At 42.8% G+C, this 16947-nt stretch overlaps 1 protein-coding gene across 1 annotated transcript in view; it reads right to left on the reverse strand.

Annotated features, from left to right (window-relative positions):
- Nucleotides 1-237: 237 nt before the first annotated feature.
- Nucleotides 238-16947, reverse strand: part of LOC136613640 (zinc finger protein 850-like) — a 53200-nt gene continuing 36490 nt past the window's right edge. Inside the window, exons 5-7 of the mRNA XM_066594069.1 lie at nt 12974-13153; nt 12767-12890; nt 238-2296 (exon numbers count right to left, since the gene is read on the reverse strand). Of these exons, the coding sequence (XP_066450166.1) occupies nt 684-2296; nt 12767-12890; nt 12974-13153 (1917 nt within the window). The 3' untranslated portion in view covers nt 238-683. The remainder of the gene's footprint in view (nt 2297-12766; nt 12891-12973; nt 13154-16947) is intronic.

The raw sequence follows: 16947 nt of genomic DNA on the forward strand, positions 1-16947 counted from the left end.
AAGCACCAAAAGCCCTCCCACCAGATAAGAAGAGTAAGGGCTCCTCTACACGGGCAGATCAGACCCCACATGCAGGATTACCGCCGTGGATTTCGACCAAGTGCCTGGCCAGTCACCCCAGCTGACCTGTCCGGTGTCTCTTCTCTGTGCTCCGTCACACATGCGCAGAACACAATGATGATTGCAGAATGGCTGTGGGACGGCCAACTTCTATTGACTTCAATGGAAGCTGACAGTGCGTAGCCCACATGCTGTGATTTCTTCTTCGCGCGTGGAAAATTGTAATCGTTTTCCGCTCGTGGGCAGAAAATCACGTTTTTACATTGCATGCTATGCGGCTGGATGTGCTGCGGTGTCCGGAGGCAGAATCATGCTCTGTACTCCGCAATGCAAATCCGTCCATGGACAGGACCACAACAACAATTACTGGGTGTTTAATGTCTGAAAACAAACTGATGTGCTAAAAATATTTTTTCTTAGCATTTCCCATAGTAGAATCTGATCTCTTTGAAAATGTTGATTTCCTTGGAAAACGTTTTCCATGTATATAACTTCAAAAGACTTTTCCACTCTGTGACATCTTTGATGGTCCCTGTGTGTGGTAGGAACATTCCTTTGCGACTTTTCTAATGTGTAACAAGAGCTAATTTATTTGTAAAACACTTCTCACATCCTGAACATCACTACGGCTTTTCTCTTGTGTGAATTCTTTGATGTGAAACAAGATTTGATTTTTTTCTGAAACATTTGCCACATTCTGAACATAAATATGGTTTTTCTCCTGTGTGAATTCTCTGATGTTTAACAAGGCTTGATTTACAACTAAAACATTTCTCACATCCTGAACATGAATAAGGCTTCACTCCTGTGTGAATTCTCTGATGTAAAACAAGACTTGATTTTTCTGTAAAACCCTTCCCACATTCCAAACAAGGATAAGGCTTTTCACCTGTGTGAATTCTTTGATGTGAAACAAGACTTGATTTTTTTGTAAAACAGTTCCCACATTCTGAACAAGGAAACGGCTTTTCCCCTGTGTGAATTCTCTGATGTTTAGCAAGGTTTGATTTACTTATAAAACATTTCCCACATCCTGAACATGAAAAAGGTTTCTCTCCTGTGTGAATTCTCTGATGTAAAACAAGACTTGCCTTTTCTGTAAAGCATTTGCCACATTCTGAACATAAATAAGGCCTCTCTCCTGTGTGCATTCTCTGATGTGAAAGAAGATTTGATCTTTTTGTAAAACATTTCCCACAATCTGAACATGAAAATGGCTTCTCTCCTGTGTGAATTCTTTGATGTGAAGCAAGCTCTGATTTTACTATAAAACATTTCCCACATTCTAAACAAGAAAATGGCTTCTCTGATGTGTGACTTCTCTGATGTCTACCAAGGCTTGATTTATCAATAAAGCATTTCCCACATTCTGAACATGAAAATGGCTTCTCTCCTGTGTGAGTTCTCTGATGTGAAACAAATTTTGATTTTTTTGTAAACATTTTCCTACATTCTGAACATGAAAATAGCTTCTCTCCTGTATGAATTCTCTGATGTGTAATAAGTTCTGATTTTATTCTAAAACATTTCCCACATTCTAAACAAGGAAATGGCTTCTCTCCTGTGTGAATTCTCTGATGTCTAACAAGGCTTGATTTAGCAACAAAACACTTCCCACATCCTGAACATGAAAATGGTTTCTCTCCTGTGTGAATTCTCTGATGATAAACAAGACTTGATTTCTTTGCAAAAATGTTCCCACATTTTGAACATAAATATGTTTTTTCTGCAGTGTGAATTCTCTGATGTTTAACAAGCTCTGATTTCTGATTACACCGTATCCCACATGCTGAACATGGAAATTTCTCTCCAGTATGAACTCTCTGATGTTTTGAAAGAGCTGCTTTTAGGATAAAACATTTCCCACATTCTGAACATGAAAATGGCCTTTCTCTTGTGTGAGTTCTCTGATGTGAATGAACTATTCTTTGTTCTGAATTAATTATTAGATGATCTTTGACATTGGCTGCAGTTATAAAGAATTTTTTGCATTCTGAGCATGGACCCTGCTTCTGCCCTGTGTGACTTCTCTCATGTAGAATACATTGAAATTGATCGCTAAGATATATCCCCTTTTCTGAACAGAAGTATGGCTTCTCATCTCTACTGTGATGTACTGGCTGTAAGTGAAGGGTAATGAGGTTTTCTCTTGAAGATTGCTGAACTATATCTTCACCTTCTACTTTATAATTGGGCGATAAAATGAAGTTATCCTCAGAGTTCGCACTGGGATTATCTGTTAAGATAAAAAAAAATGTATTTTGTGATTTGAACATAAATTATTAAAGTAAACAAACTTATAATATTCCTGATAGGCTGGAAACACACTATTAGTTTTTGATGCAATTTGAGTTGGTTTTTTTTGGAGTCAAAGCCAGAAGTGGTTCCAGCAGGAAATAATATAGGCTCCTTTTTTAGGTTTCATATATATATATATATATATATATATATATTTATTTTATATTATCCTGCTGGAAAATACCTCTTGGAAGTCGCCATGAGAGAAACACATGTGGCTGTAGGATGTCCTGAACATATCGCTGAGCTGTCACTGTCCTTCGTACCGCTACTAGGGGTGACCGACTGTTGTATGTGATGGCACCCCAGACCATCACACCAACAGTGATGACAGTGTGCCTCTCCACAGCAAAGGCACGATAGAGGCACTCACCCTGAGGGCTCCAGACATGAAGACAGCTGTCGTGAGTGTGCAGACTAAATCTCGCTTCATAGTTGAATAGAGATGAGCGAGCGTACTCGTCCGAGCTTGATACTCGTTCGAGTATTAGGGTACTCGAGATGCTCGGTACTCGAGACGAGCACTACGTGGTGTTCCAGTCACTTTCATTTTCTTCCCAGAAAATTTTGCACCGTTTTCTGGCCAATAGAAAGACAGGGAAGGCATTACAACTTCCTCCTGTGAAGTTCCAGCCCTATCCCACCCCCCTGCAGTGAGTGGCTGGGGAGATCAGATGACACCCGAGTATCTAAACTGGGGCTGCCCGCGGCTCGCCACAGATGCACGCTGAGAGACATTAGGGAAAGTGCCGTCTTGCTGTAGCTGCTATAGGGAGAGTGTTAGGCTGTTATATTCGTCTTCAAGAACCCCCAACGGTCCTTCTTAGGGCCACATCTGACCGTGTGCAGTACTGTTGAGGCTGGTTTTAGCAGTGTTGCACATTTTATTTTATTTTTTTGTATATTGGGCGTGCAGACCATAGCGTCCTCAGTCTGCAGTCATTTTACTGAGTATAGGGGCAGTACTGGTGAGGCAGGGACAGTGGTACAGGGAAAGAGGTATACTGGCTGTATAGGCAGTGGGCTTTTTCAAAAAAATTGGAAAAAAAAATCTTTGGGCTGCCTGTGACCGTCTTCAGTTTACTGCGTGTCTGCTGGGGGTAGTAGTCACTCACTTATTACCCAGCTAAGCTTTACAGCAGGCTTGCACGTAATTGTTTCCTGGCTCTGCTGTGTCCATTACATGATCGCCGTCATCCCGCCAGAGGGAAACAGTATACATATATACGCTGCATACAGTATCTGTCTGGTTTCTCACCTCACCATTTAAAAATATTGAAGCAAAATACTTAAGGCCTACCACTGGCCTTTGGCCACTTGACTGGTTCTGCCCTGTGAATTCCAGTAGCTCAGTCATACGCACCTAGGTCTCACTACAGGCTTGCGCATAATTGTTTCCTGGCTCTGCTGTGCGCTCCGTAAGCAAAGTCAGCCTCCAACCACAGGCCAATAAGCGGCACATTTAATTACAGCGTTCTGTTTCTGCTCTACTCGTAATACACCATGCTGAGGGGTAGGGGTAGGCCTAGAGGACGTGCTCCCCCTATACTGCTGCTAGTGATATGTTACTGGGGCCTGTCTTGACTGCTACTATTACTGAAATGGAACTAATATTGTTCTCCTCCTATACTGCTGCTAGTGATATGTTACTGGGGCCTGTCCCTAATGCTACCGCTGAAATGTTACTAATTCTGGGCTCTGCCTATACCGCTGCTAGTGCTATGTCACTGTGGTGGGAAAACTGAGGCTTCCCAAAGACATGATGGCGGCGAGGCCATTTCCCACCAACGCGGTTACTGTTAAGGTGCATATAACCATGGACACGTGGAGAGGACACGTAGTGCCTCAAAAACATCTCCCTCCTCCTCCAACTATGAAAACATTCTTGGCAAATACCTTTGCATTGGTCCGTCTGGTGGCAGCCCAAGAATTTAACCTTTAACGACACAACAAGAGAGCCCCCCCCCCACCATCCCCCCGCCACGGCCCACTTAATCCGGGCCACATTCCGAAAACCAACTAAATAAAACCGCGCTACTAGGTCCGCAGTCGCGACCTCATTCCCACCAACGCGGTTACTGTTAAGGTACATATTACCAGTCTGACTGGGGCATGCACTGTGGGCCGAAGCCCACCTGCATTGTATCTGATGTTAGCTCTGCTGAGCAGGGCACTGCAATTGGATACATTTATGTTCCGCCGGTGGGTTCCAGGGAGCCACCCATGCTGTGGGTCCACAGGGACTTCACATTACGGATTTGTACCTGCCAGTGTCTATGTATTAAAAACCCCGGTCAGACTGGGGCATGCAGTGTGGGCCGAAGCCCACCTGCATTTAATCTGACGTTACCTCAGCTGTGCTCGGCCATGCAATGGGATTTATTTATGTAACGCCGGTGGCTTCCTGGGACCCACCCATGCTGTCTGTCCACACGGAGTTGTACCTGCCTGTGTCTACTTATAAAGAACCCCAGTCTGACTGGGGCATGCAGTGTGGGCCGAAGCCCACCTGTATTTAATCTGACATTAGCTCTACTATCCGGGGCACTGCATTGGGACAAACTACAGGAGCAATACAGTGCTAATGAGACGTTCACAGCTATGCTAGCATTGGAGTCCGCTGTAGGCACGCGATTGCTGAGGGTTTGTGCAGAGGCCTATGTTCTGGGTGCAGTGGAAGTCCGCTTCCAGCCTAGGATTCCTGAATCTGTGGGCCGAGGCCTATGCCGTGGGCGCGGTGCAAGTCTGCCATGTTTGGCCGCTCAGATCAATTTTTGGTTCATGTCTTGGGTTTCCTAGGACTCACCTATGCTGTTGGTGCAAACTTAGTTCCCATTGCGGTGTTTGACCTGTCTGGCACAAAGGCACTGACTGACTTGGGTAGGGGGCAGAGCGCAGACGGCTTTCCCCTTGCAGTGTGGATTGAGCTATGCGACACCTTGACAGAATGAATACTGTGTGGCACATGGATTCCCCATTGCTATGCCCACGTTTGCAGCTCCTGACGGAGGTGGCACAGGATTGGAGTTCTCATTGCTTCTGTACAGCATTGTGGGCTATCGCCCCGCCCCTTTTAAAGAGGGTTGCTGCCTGGCCCTGCCAACCCTCTGCAGCGTGTGCCTGCGGTTCCTTCTCATGGCAGACGCACTTATAAATAGACATGAGGGTGGTGTGGCTATGAGGCCAGCGTGTGGCATGAGGGCTGCTGAAGGCTGCGCAGGGACACTTTGGTGTGCGCTGTGGACACTGGGTCGTGCAGGGGGGTTGGGCAGCATGTTACCCAGGAGAAGTGGCAGCGGAGTGTCATGCAGGCAGTGATTGTGCTTTGGTGGAGGTAGTGTGGTGCTTAGCAAAGTTATGCATTGCTAATGAGGGCTTTTCAGAAGTAAAAGTTGTTGGGAGGGGGGGGCCCACTCTTGCCGCTATTGTGGCTTAATAGTGGGACCTGGGAACTTGAGATGCAGCCCAACATGTAGCCCCTCGCCTGCCCTATCCGTTGCTGTGTCGTTACCATCACTTTCTTGAATTGCCCAGATTTTCACAAATGAAAACCTTAGCGAGCATCGGCGATATACAAAAATGCTCGAGTTGCCCATTGACTTCAATGGGGTTCGTTACTCGAAACGAACCCTCGAGCCTTGCGGGAAGTTCGACTCGAGTAACGAGCACCCGAGCATTTTGGTGCTCGCTCATCTCTATAGTTGAAGACAACTAGGTTCTACTCCATAACAGTCCAGTTTCATTGTTCATGGCACCACTCCAAAGGGAAGCAATGGTGGGTGGCAGAAAAAAGCAGTACACATAATGTCCTTTAGCTAAGCTCCTGGAAATGGTTTAGACTGACACAGGGGCCTATAACGATGACACCACCTGTCTCTGGCTAGTGGACAACAAAACAATTGGAGACACTTGAGCTTGTTGAATGATCAGACGATTCTCTCGGCTAGTGGCCTGTTGATGGCCTCATGTTTCTACTGGACCCACCATGCTATAACAGTGTGGACAGAACAATCCAGCTGGTTGGCAATTTATTGATACAATCATTCAGCTTTTCGAATTCCAATAATGCGCCCCTCTCAAACACTGTTAGCTGTCTTTGATTGCATCACAATGGCTCATCTAGTGGTTAACAAGCTCTAAACAAGCAGAAAATTAAATCCACTACACACAAGTAGCCTCTGAGAAAGTTTTTATAGGCCATGGATTTAACCATTTTTAGGGCCTGAGGTGGCGACACCGTTCATCTAATCATTTGTATGTCTGTCTGAAATGTAACTGCATGCCGAGTTTTGCAGCAAAATTACAACTCCTATGTGATTGATTGTTTTGACAAGGTGTGTAGTATCTTATCTGTGTTTGTATAATTAACCTTTTGCACAAGGTATTCATGCCAATAGGTATTAATCCCCTATATCCTCATTCAAGCACTTCACTCAAACAAAGACGTTCATCTCATCATGCCATGACTAATAATCTGCATATCTCCCTGATATGTAACCGCATGCCTAGTTTTGCCTTGATTTTTTTTTCTTTTCTTTTATCGACAAACATGATTCCAGCCTTCTAAAACTTGGATTGAGGATTATTTCAGACGTCATTTTAGTGCAATTTTTCATCTTGTTGTAAAGTGGACCTACTACACAATGCTTTACAATTTAAAAATCAATACTCCTCCCCCAAAAAAGTATTCTAAATGATGGATCAGTTTCTCTCAGCTCTTCTACATTACCAACACTATCTCTGCTGTAATTAGTCCAATAGGTGACACAGTTCAACTTAAGAGCCAACATCCACAAACAGAGCCTTACAGTGAAAGCGCTCCTCGTCTCCTGACCATTACCCAAGTTGTCCTTCTAGAGCATAAGAGAGACGTCCATTTGTGACTTAAACTAATAAGGATCCATTTCAGGATTAAACCGCTTTTCACATCACGTTTTTAATCTATTATTTTGTATATATGTTAAATGTACATGACAAACATATGCAGTAAACTGTGAAGGCTATGAGCATAAAACATATATATTTCATCCTGTCTCCTATGAACATCTTTGATATATGTTTGTTATAAGAATTAGAAATAGAGAATAGTACTTAGCAAACGTATATATAAAACTTACATTCTTCCTTATCTCCTGTTACACTGTTCAAAGGTCAGAGTGCAATAGTGTTCAGTAAAGACAAGGCCTTAATGATTAACTGCTATCTATGTAAAAACACATGACTGACTAAAATGTACACTCCTTTAAAATACTATATAAAGAAAGATGTTTTGTAATAAGGGTAGATTGCTTTTAGACACAGTCCTGATTTCTGTGTCCATTGCTTTCTCACGGCGGCCGCCATAACCACCTCTGATTTGGGGCCTCACAACATATTGACGGAACATTGAATTTCCCTAACATTAATTGGCGCCCAACGTGGAGCTTGAAGGAACAAGAGGACCATCTACACCTCGAATCCCCCGGACCCAGATGGGATAAGGAGTCACTCGGAACCACGGATTGACAAAAACTGTGCAGTAAGGTAAGATTTTATCTTGCCACAATCTATCCGTGCTTCTTGGCTGCTCCTTTCCTGTCCGAGGGGTAAGAAGTGCACGACTCTTATAAATCTTCAAGCTTTTTCAGAAACCATATGGTGGGTTGAATATGCTGTGCGGGTGTTCTTTAATTGTTATTGTTTTTGTTAGTTTGCGTGGTCAGTTTACAGAATATGAAACCCTCTTGCCGATCTCTGGAAGGCATAGTATAAGTTGTAACAGGGAAGCCTAAAGTATTCAGGGGATAAAACCCCTGATGGGATCCTCTTATAAACATAAGAGAAGTAGTAGAGACGGGGGGAAATAAGCAGGGTGAGGAAGTACAGAATATGAAACCCTCTTGCCGATCTCTGGAAGGCATGGTACAAGTTGTACCAGGGAAGCCTAAAGTTTTCAGGGGATAAAATCCCTGATGGGAGCCTCTTATAGGTATAAGAGAAGTAGTAGAGATGGGGGGAAATAAGCAGGGTGAGGAAGTACTGACACTTAAAGACAGTGAGGAAGTACCAACACTTAAAGACAGTGAGGAAGTACTGATACAGAAGGAACTGACATACAAATGTTTTTGCTCTGTGTTTCTGTTTGTATATCTCAACAGCCAGAGGATTGTTTTATGTGTGTGAAAGAATAAAAATAATAAGCCTCTTGGTGTACATAAGCCACCAGCCATGGGCAATACTGCTGGTAAAGAGGATTAGTTATGGAAGACTACACAGAAAATAGTGAAACAAAGAGAAGGCAGGGATACACTAAGTAATGAATATGAAGGGACAGGAGTATTAGACCCCCAGCATTGGGATAGGTTTGCAGAAAGTTATGCTGGATGGGTTGAAGATAATGGATTACGGGAAATGTTGAATAGTTGAAAAAAGGCAAGTAAAGATATAGAAAAAGGTTTAACAGTGATAATAGTTGCTAACTGAAATGATGAATATAAGTATGTGGGTGGAAATGGGCATAAGTTGTATTCTGTTTGTCATTGGATAGCCTATAATGGACAAAACATGTAAAACCCGCGGTACATAAGAGTTTTTCTTACATATGTGTTTTGTCCACTGTTGGCAGTCCTATGTACAGTAAATATAATCCCAGTTTCTTCTTCACATGATAAACTTATCAGTCCGTATATGAATGAATAAAACCCCAGTGAGTGTGAATTTGCAGTTTTGTAAGGTGGGGCAAGTATATTACACTCTAGGTTAATTTTAAATAGACACATGAGCCCAGGCTATTTGGACATAATAGAAGATGGTGACAGGCAGTGAAACCGGTTATACAGTTCAATTATTTGTCTAGAGAAGCTTCTGTGTTCTATAGGAGATGAGTTAGATTCCAAAAGGTGGGTTATTGTGCTGTAGAGGGCTTACTTGTCTCTGCAAAGAAATGTGAATTAAGAATTGGTTATATTTGGCTGCACAGGAAAGGCCCCGTATGTTGTATTATATATACTGTTCAATGGCTGAAAATGACATGAGAAAATAATTCAAAGGACAGGTATATTATGCTCCCCCATTGTCGGGTCAGTTCCCTCTTCCACCTCTACCCCATCCTTCATCTCAATTCCAACCGTATCCTCCTCCCCCACCCTATGCCAAGCCATCCACTCCAAGGTCAAACATTGGACCGGAGGGATGGACCTGCTGGCATTGTGGACAACAAAACCCGGATTGGAGGGAGAGCTGCCCTGCTTGCGGAGCTCCTCGGCGCTAACCGGTTATACCTATGCTCACTAGATCCAAGGCTAGTGAGTGGAAGCATGAGGAAGAGGACAAGAGGAGATGCAGGAAGCGGAGGGTGGTACAGAAGTATATGTAACACCTGGGGAAGGCAGAAGGAGCCAATATGATGCAACATCACAAAAAGTCAAATATAGACCATGGATGCCAAGGGAGCATATGGCGCTCATACAACAATTATCAGACCCCATGACCAGATCTATGCCTTTCTTTAGACAGATAGCACAAATACAAGACACATACTCTGCAACATCAGTTGATCTGGGTCCTCTGATTATGTTGAAAACAGGGGAGGCAGTGGGAACGATAATCTTAAATTATGTGAAAGACTATTGTGGCACAGATTGGGATAAAATTAAACAGAGAATTAAAAAGTGGTAAGATATTTTTAATTGGTCTAGAACGTTGGGCAAAAGAAAAATTGAGAGAATCCTCCTTGTCTCTTTCCAATATCACACAAAAAGAAGGAAGACAGTGTAGAACAATTCTATGCCCGCCTTCAACAAAGTTGGTCAGATCTGGGGTATAGAAGAAATGGGCGAACATGTACTTAGTATGGCCTTTGTAGAAGGTTTATGGGAACCCCTAAAGTCTAAACTCATAGACAATAAGCCAAAGTGGAGACAGTCTGAATCTCTGGCCCTTTTACTGACAACAAAGGGCATTGAGTTAAACTGAAAGAAATAAAAAAAAAAAAAAAAAAGGATGTTTGGACATTCCTGCCACAAGGTGCGCAGAATTTTCCAAACATGTAGATCCAGGCATTCCAGTCTGTCTTGCAGGCCTGGACTCCGCCTGATGGGACTGTGCTGCTGCAATATGTTGATGACATTCTGCTTTGTGCTGAGGATCTGAAAACATGTCAATCTGCATCCATTTCTCTTCTAAAATTTTTGGGAGAAAGTGGCTGCAAGGCTTCAAAGGAAAAATTACAGCTTTGTAAACAAAAGATTGTGTTTCTAGGCCATTGCCTAGGTCAAGGTACCAAACATCCCACAGAAGAATGCAAAACTGCAGTTCACGTCATTTCTGTACCTTCTTCTCCTGCCAAACTCTGCACCTTTTTGGGACTTGTCTCATACTGCCGTCCTTGGCCGGTCATGTGACGGCAGTATTGACGCAAAAACATGGAGGATGTCGACGGCCACTTGGGTATTACTCCATGAGAATGGATCCAGTGGCCCGAGGAGCCCCCCCTCCTGTGTCCGTGCGGTGACAGCAGTACAAGTAATGGTTGACAAGTCTTCTGAGTTGGTCCTGAACTACCCCCTAGTGGTTCTCACACATCATGACATCCAGAGTATACTCACTCAAATACAATCTAAACATCTGTCTCTAGCTCGTCAAATAAGACTGCAATGTGCCCTGCCCCTAACATTTTTTCCAACGGTGTACTACTTTGAACCCGGCTACACTTCTTTCAATCGAGTATCCTGGTTCAAATGGGGGAGGGGGAGGCATAGGTGATCTAGGTATTACAGATCAGCTATTTATAAAATTTGTTTTGCAAATAAGATCGTGATCTATTTGAAATAGAATATCAGCATGATTGTCTAGCATTGATGCAACAAGAAAATTCAGGTTTTAAAAACAGTTACTGGAACCCCTGTTGACAATGTATATTTTGAGCTTTTTGTAGATGGTACCAGGGTGAGGATTGACGACTCCATACCAAATATGCAGTGGTCACACAACAAGATGTCCTAGCAGCAGAAGCTCTGCCTCCGCATGTCTCAGCACAAGAAGCGGAACTGAAGGCCCTCAATGAGGCGTGTAGAGTGGCAGAAGGTAAGACATTCTGTTGAATACGGAGTCAAGCAAATTATCTGGAATCGCTCCAGATGAAATAGTCATACGTAAAAGAGCAACAACAGTAGGGATCCGGCAAAGAAGGCAATAACGAAAGACCAGCAGGGGTTGCTTAGAACCCTTGATAGTACCACTACAAAGGCTCTTTTCAAGATGGACTTTTTCAAATGGGGGATTGTGAAGGCTATGAGCATAAAACTTATATATATATATATATATACATATATATATATATATATATATATATATATTATAATGATGTCCCTGCAGTCCTATGTCAAAGCACAGATAACACAGTGATACGTACTGCTATAATGATGTCCCTGCAGTCCTATGTCAAACCACAGATAACACAGTGATACGTACTGCTATAATGATGTCCCTGCAGTCCTATGTCAAACCACAGATAACACAGTGATACTTACTGTTATAATGAGTCCCTGCAATGTTAATTTATTCTTTACAGTTGTGTTTTACATTCATTCAGTATTGTTATTGTTTGTGGTATTAAAGACCAGAGTTATTCTCTATTAAATGGAGTTTGGTGTGTTTTTTTTAGAATGTTTAGAACCAATTAATTGGATTTACATTAATTCTTATGGAAATAATGTCCTCCACTAACATTGATTTCTACTAAAGTCCATTGCTTCCGGACGGATAAATGACGTTAGTTGAGGTTCTACTGTATATTTTTTTTTACTATAAAGTCTTCCTTTTAAAGTTTTGTAGTCTTAGTTCTTTGGCATTTGAGAAATGCTTTACATTTGCATACGTTTTCCTATAGATGAGCCTCGTGTGGCGCAGAGTGGGGGGGAAGATAGAGAGAGATCCCTCTCACTCTCCCCCTGCTGCAGCCCTGCCCCCCCCCCCCCCCCCCGCATTTGCACGGATGAGTACGCGGTTACTCGAGAAGAGCGATGCTCGTCAGAGTAACTGCCTTAGCTGAGCAAGCTTGCTCATCTCTATTAAGCATACATTTCTTCATGGGACATAAAAACACTATATGCTATACTTTACTGTCCCACAAAAAATAAAATGTACAAACGTAAGGAAGGCAAAAAGCCGTCAAAAGTATGCACTGTTCAATGATATTTGACCAGCTCTAGCCTATGGGAATGTCAAATAATGTCTTTGAATACTTTCTTTTATTAACACGTATATGTATGATGGATGGCTAAAACGTGATGTGAACGCCCCTAACTTCACACTATTAGATGCCTAAACCTTTAAGCCTATTTTTTCTGATTAAAAATGCATCCAATAATCTGAAAAATACAGAGTAAGTGTGTATATTATAACATAATGTATTTTGCATGGCTCTTACCTTGTGATAGCGGAGGCTTATGGTTCTCCATCATGATGTCCTTGTACAGATCCTTGTGTCCTTCTAAATACTCCCACTCCTCCATGGAGAAATAGACAGCGACATCCTGACACCTTATAGGACCCTGACAACACAGTGATACCGTCATTACCCAGACTCCTCTAGTGCTGTTACTGTATAATTTCCCAGCATTCCCAGCAGTGTCACCTCTCCAGTCAGCAGCTCAGTGATCTTGTTGGTGAGTTCTAGGATCTTCTGCTCATGTATCAGTAAGTGAGGATGAGCCTCTGTGATGGGGCTCTGGCTCCTGCTCCATCCTCCTGACTCATGAAGATGGCTGTTGAGAGTCGTACCGTCACCTGATGTCTTCTTCACTAATATGTAATCCTATATATGGAGAGAGACATGTAGAGAACAAACCCAGTATTCTTCCATCAATAAAAAGCGGGAGATTGTGATCCCACTGTATAGAGCAACATATCAAAAGTTTTAATCAGTTGGCTAGTCTATCTGACGTCGTGAGAGGACATGCTGCTGGAAAGTTTCGATCTGGTTCCAGCACTCTATAGCTTTCTAAAAGTATCTACAGTCCTCCGCACAATGAGAGGCTCAAAAAGAGGGGCTTTGCAGCCCGATTGGACGCTGCAAAGGCTTTCGGCCAAGTGCAACCAGTGATGCCGCAGGCTAAATTTTTGGGAATGCCTGCACAGTTGATCGCAACAATAGAGTGGAGCTCAATGAGCCAAGAACTTGCCCTGCAGAGGCTCAGCAAAGGCCACCAATGTGGGAGAACAGGGAAGGAGTGACTTGATGGAGCTGGCAGACACATGTGAGTTAGCTCCGTGACCAGCACCTCACAGCGACCTAAAAACTGACTGATCAACAGCGCACCGAAGACCCCACAGTGCCATACCAGAAGGGGTCATGACAAGGAAGTGGAAGGTGAAGTCAGAGCGGAAAAGGCTGATGGACTTCTTTGCCGTGAAAGAGCAGGAGGAGGACAAACAGGCTGCCGAACCTTTTACGCCAGAGGAGGAGATACCGGGAGCGGCGCTGTGGCAGGATTCCTTGCTTGACAAATCTGGTAAGCAGGCTTGCCTCAATAACCTGCTTCTCCTAGCAAAAGGTCAAAGGCCAAAGGCGAGAGGCCACTATTTTACAATGTTTGACCCAGTAAAACTCTTTAACAAGCCCAGAGCAGCCACAACATGAAAAGCTCAGGGGTTTAGCAGAGGTGTCAGTCCCATTAAATAGAGAGAAGACAGGACAGGAACCCAGGGAAGAGGAAACAGACCCACTTATCGAGAGCCCCTGCACTGAACAGGCAGCATCTCCCTGCTCCTCGAGTACACAAGGAGGGGAGAGAGAAAAGCAGGAAGAGGAGACAGCCACTTCCCCCAGCAATGACCAAAGGAAGGGAAGCCACCTTCTTACAACGTTAGCCCCAGATCCTCCATAACAAGTCCAGAGCAGCCGCAACACAAAAAGTGAAGGGAGACAGTAGAGTTTGGTAGAATTGGTAGACGCACATTATAACATAGTTGAAGAACTTTAAAATGTCAAAGCAGAACCAGCAGACCTGAAAGATAGGAATAGATGTAACAACATAAATATAAGAGGAGCAGCAGAGACAGTCTCATCAGCAGAGCTACCAGGGGATCTGAGAAGTCTAATGAAAAAGCTGCAGCCTGAATTCAAACAGGGGTCATTCCTCATTGATTGAATGCATAGGTTCCACGTCCCAACTTGGTCTCCGAAAACCTGCCTAGAGACATTATAGCACGCATACGTTTTTTTCATGTTAAAGAGAATATGATGCAAGCAGCAAGGAAACATAAGAATATACCACATCAGAACGAAAGAATCCAACTATTCGCGGACCTCTCCCTTCTAAGCTGCAACGCTCGCCAGTAAAAAATGTACCCCCATTATTTCCACACTAAGGGAAAATAACATCCCACACAAATAGGGATTCCCAGAAAACCTATAATAGTAAAGGAGGGAACCCCATATATAATTCTCAAGCCAGAAGAAGGCCAAAATATATTAAACTTGGCAAGCATTCACATCCTGAACAAGATGGCAAGGAAGAAAGGCAACCTGGTGTCTCCTTTTACTCGGCAAGACATCGCTCCTTCTCCAGAATTGATATGTTTCTAGTTTACTTCTTTATGCTCACAAAATTTCGCCAGGTCCCAATAGGAATAGCAACATGGTCAGAGCATACCCCAATCTATCTAACCCTTAAATTATCCCAAAACATTAAAATCCCCATAACACAGAGAAATAATACATATTTAATGAAAAACCCCAGATATGAAGAAACTATACGCAAAGCAATTGAAGAGTATTTCCATTTCAATGAATCCCCAGCGATAAACCCATTTGTCCTATGGAACGCCACAAAACAGTGATCAGAGGGACGATGATCCAGCTAGGGTCACAGCACAAAAAGGAAAAACAAAATATGATAATACATGATAACATCACTAGAAAAATTAGAGAACGAGTTGAAGAGAAACCCTTCAATGTCCCTCAACTCGGAACTAATGAAAACTAGAGCCAAATTGAGGGGATTCTTAATAGAAAGCCATGAAAAGACTATGATAAATATTAACACGACTGACTACATAGTAAATAATAAATTCAGTAAGCTGATGGTGAATAGGGATAAAAAAAATATTCAAAGCAAAAATTTCTCAAGTGTTAGATAACAAACTAAAAATCACAAAATGAGTAACCCTGTGGACATAGCTAAGGCCCTCAGAGCGTTCAACTCAAAATTATACAACCCCAAAGAAGACCACGAAACCCCACAACCATCCAAAGAAATAATATCCTTGATCCACTTACCTACGCTAACAGACTCCCTAAATTTACCCATTACTCGCAGAGAATTATTCAAGTGTCTAAAAAAGAAAAGTACCAGGCCCAGACAGTTATTCTAACCCTCATTAGCTAAAGTAAACTCAGTAGCTGCTGTTTGCTTAGGTGGGCGTGTGTTTATGCTAGGGATTAACTGGCTGCCAGATTCCATTGTGTTCTCCTGGCATTTTTATGCCTTGCATACAGAATGTACTCATTGTGCTGCCCTTGAAAAGACTGGATGAATTCCGTTCAACTGAAACATCTTTTGAGCGTCCGAACGATGTTTTTTTTCCTGCTAAAAACCTGTGGATAACGACAAGTGAACGGATATCACACGACTGCCCGCGTTTACATGTAATGATTGGCACTCACTTTCAACCGTTTGAAGAGCGATATAGTTATGAATTTTGAGCCATATAATAGTTATGTGTAACTATACTTATGTGTAACTTTCCGTTATGTGTCATGGAAAAACTGACTGAAACCTTTATGTTGCCATGAAAGAGGGTGTCTTCCCAACAGAGATGCTCCTGGTCACTATTGTGGCAATTTCCAAGCACGGAAAAAGTACAGCATCACCAGCAAATTTCAGGCCCATCTCACTTTTAAATTGTTATCTGAAATAATATGTAAAAGATTATAGTCCAACGCCTATTAAAAATGTTACAACCCCTAGTACATAGTGACCTAGCAGGATTTGTAAAAGGAAGACAGACTTCAGATGCCACCAGAAGAATCCTGGATCTAATGCACAAAATGGGCAGACTGCGAACGCCTTCTCTGATACATTGGATGCAGAGAAGGCGTTCAACAGGATCCATTGGTAATACGCATTCTCTGTCCTACACAAATTTGGTTCAAAGGGGCAATCATAAAAGCAAAGCTCTATACTCAGCACCCTCATCAATAGTGTCCTATCAAACACTTTCGAGATAACAAACGGAACCAGCAAGGGTGCCCCCTTTCCCTACTGTTCTGTATCCTCACAATGGAGCCCTACGCAGAAGCAATTAGGGGAAATTTCAACATAAGAGGTATCCCAATGTCATTTAAAGAACATAAATTGGACTCTTTGCGGATGACGTAACACTATTGATAACTCATCCCCTTGGTTCGCTCTAAGAAATTCTGCGAATGATAAACTTTTGAAATATATCTGGCTATAAAATAAATGCAACAAAATCCTAAATATTAACCATGATTGTATCTTGTAGCTTGATAGACCAAATTTAAGAAGACTTGCCTTACTTGTGGGAAGAGCCAGTGGTTCCATACATCGGTGCAGGATTGAAATGCCCACTAGAGGAAATTCC

Source organism: Eleutherodactylus coqui, chromosome 1, assembly GCF_035609145.1.
Source record: "Eleutherodactylus coqui strain aEleCoq1 chromosome 1, aEleCoq1.hap1, whole genome shotgun sequence".
NCBI lineage: Eukaryota > Metazoa > Chordata > Amphibia > Anura > Eleutherodactylidae > Eleutherodactylus > Eleutherodactylus coqui.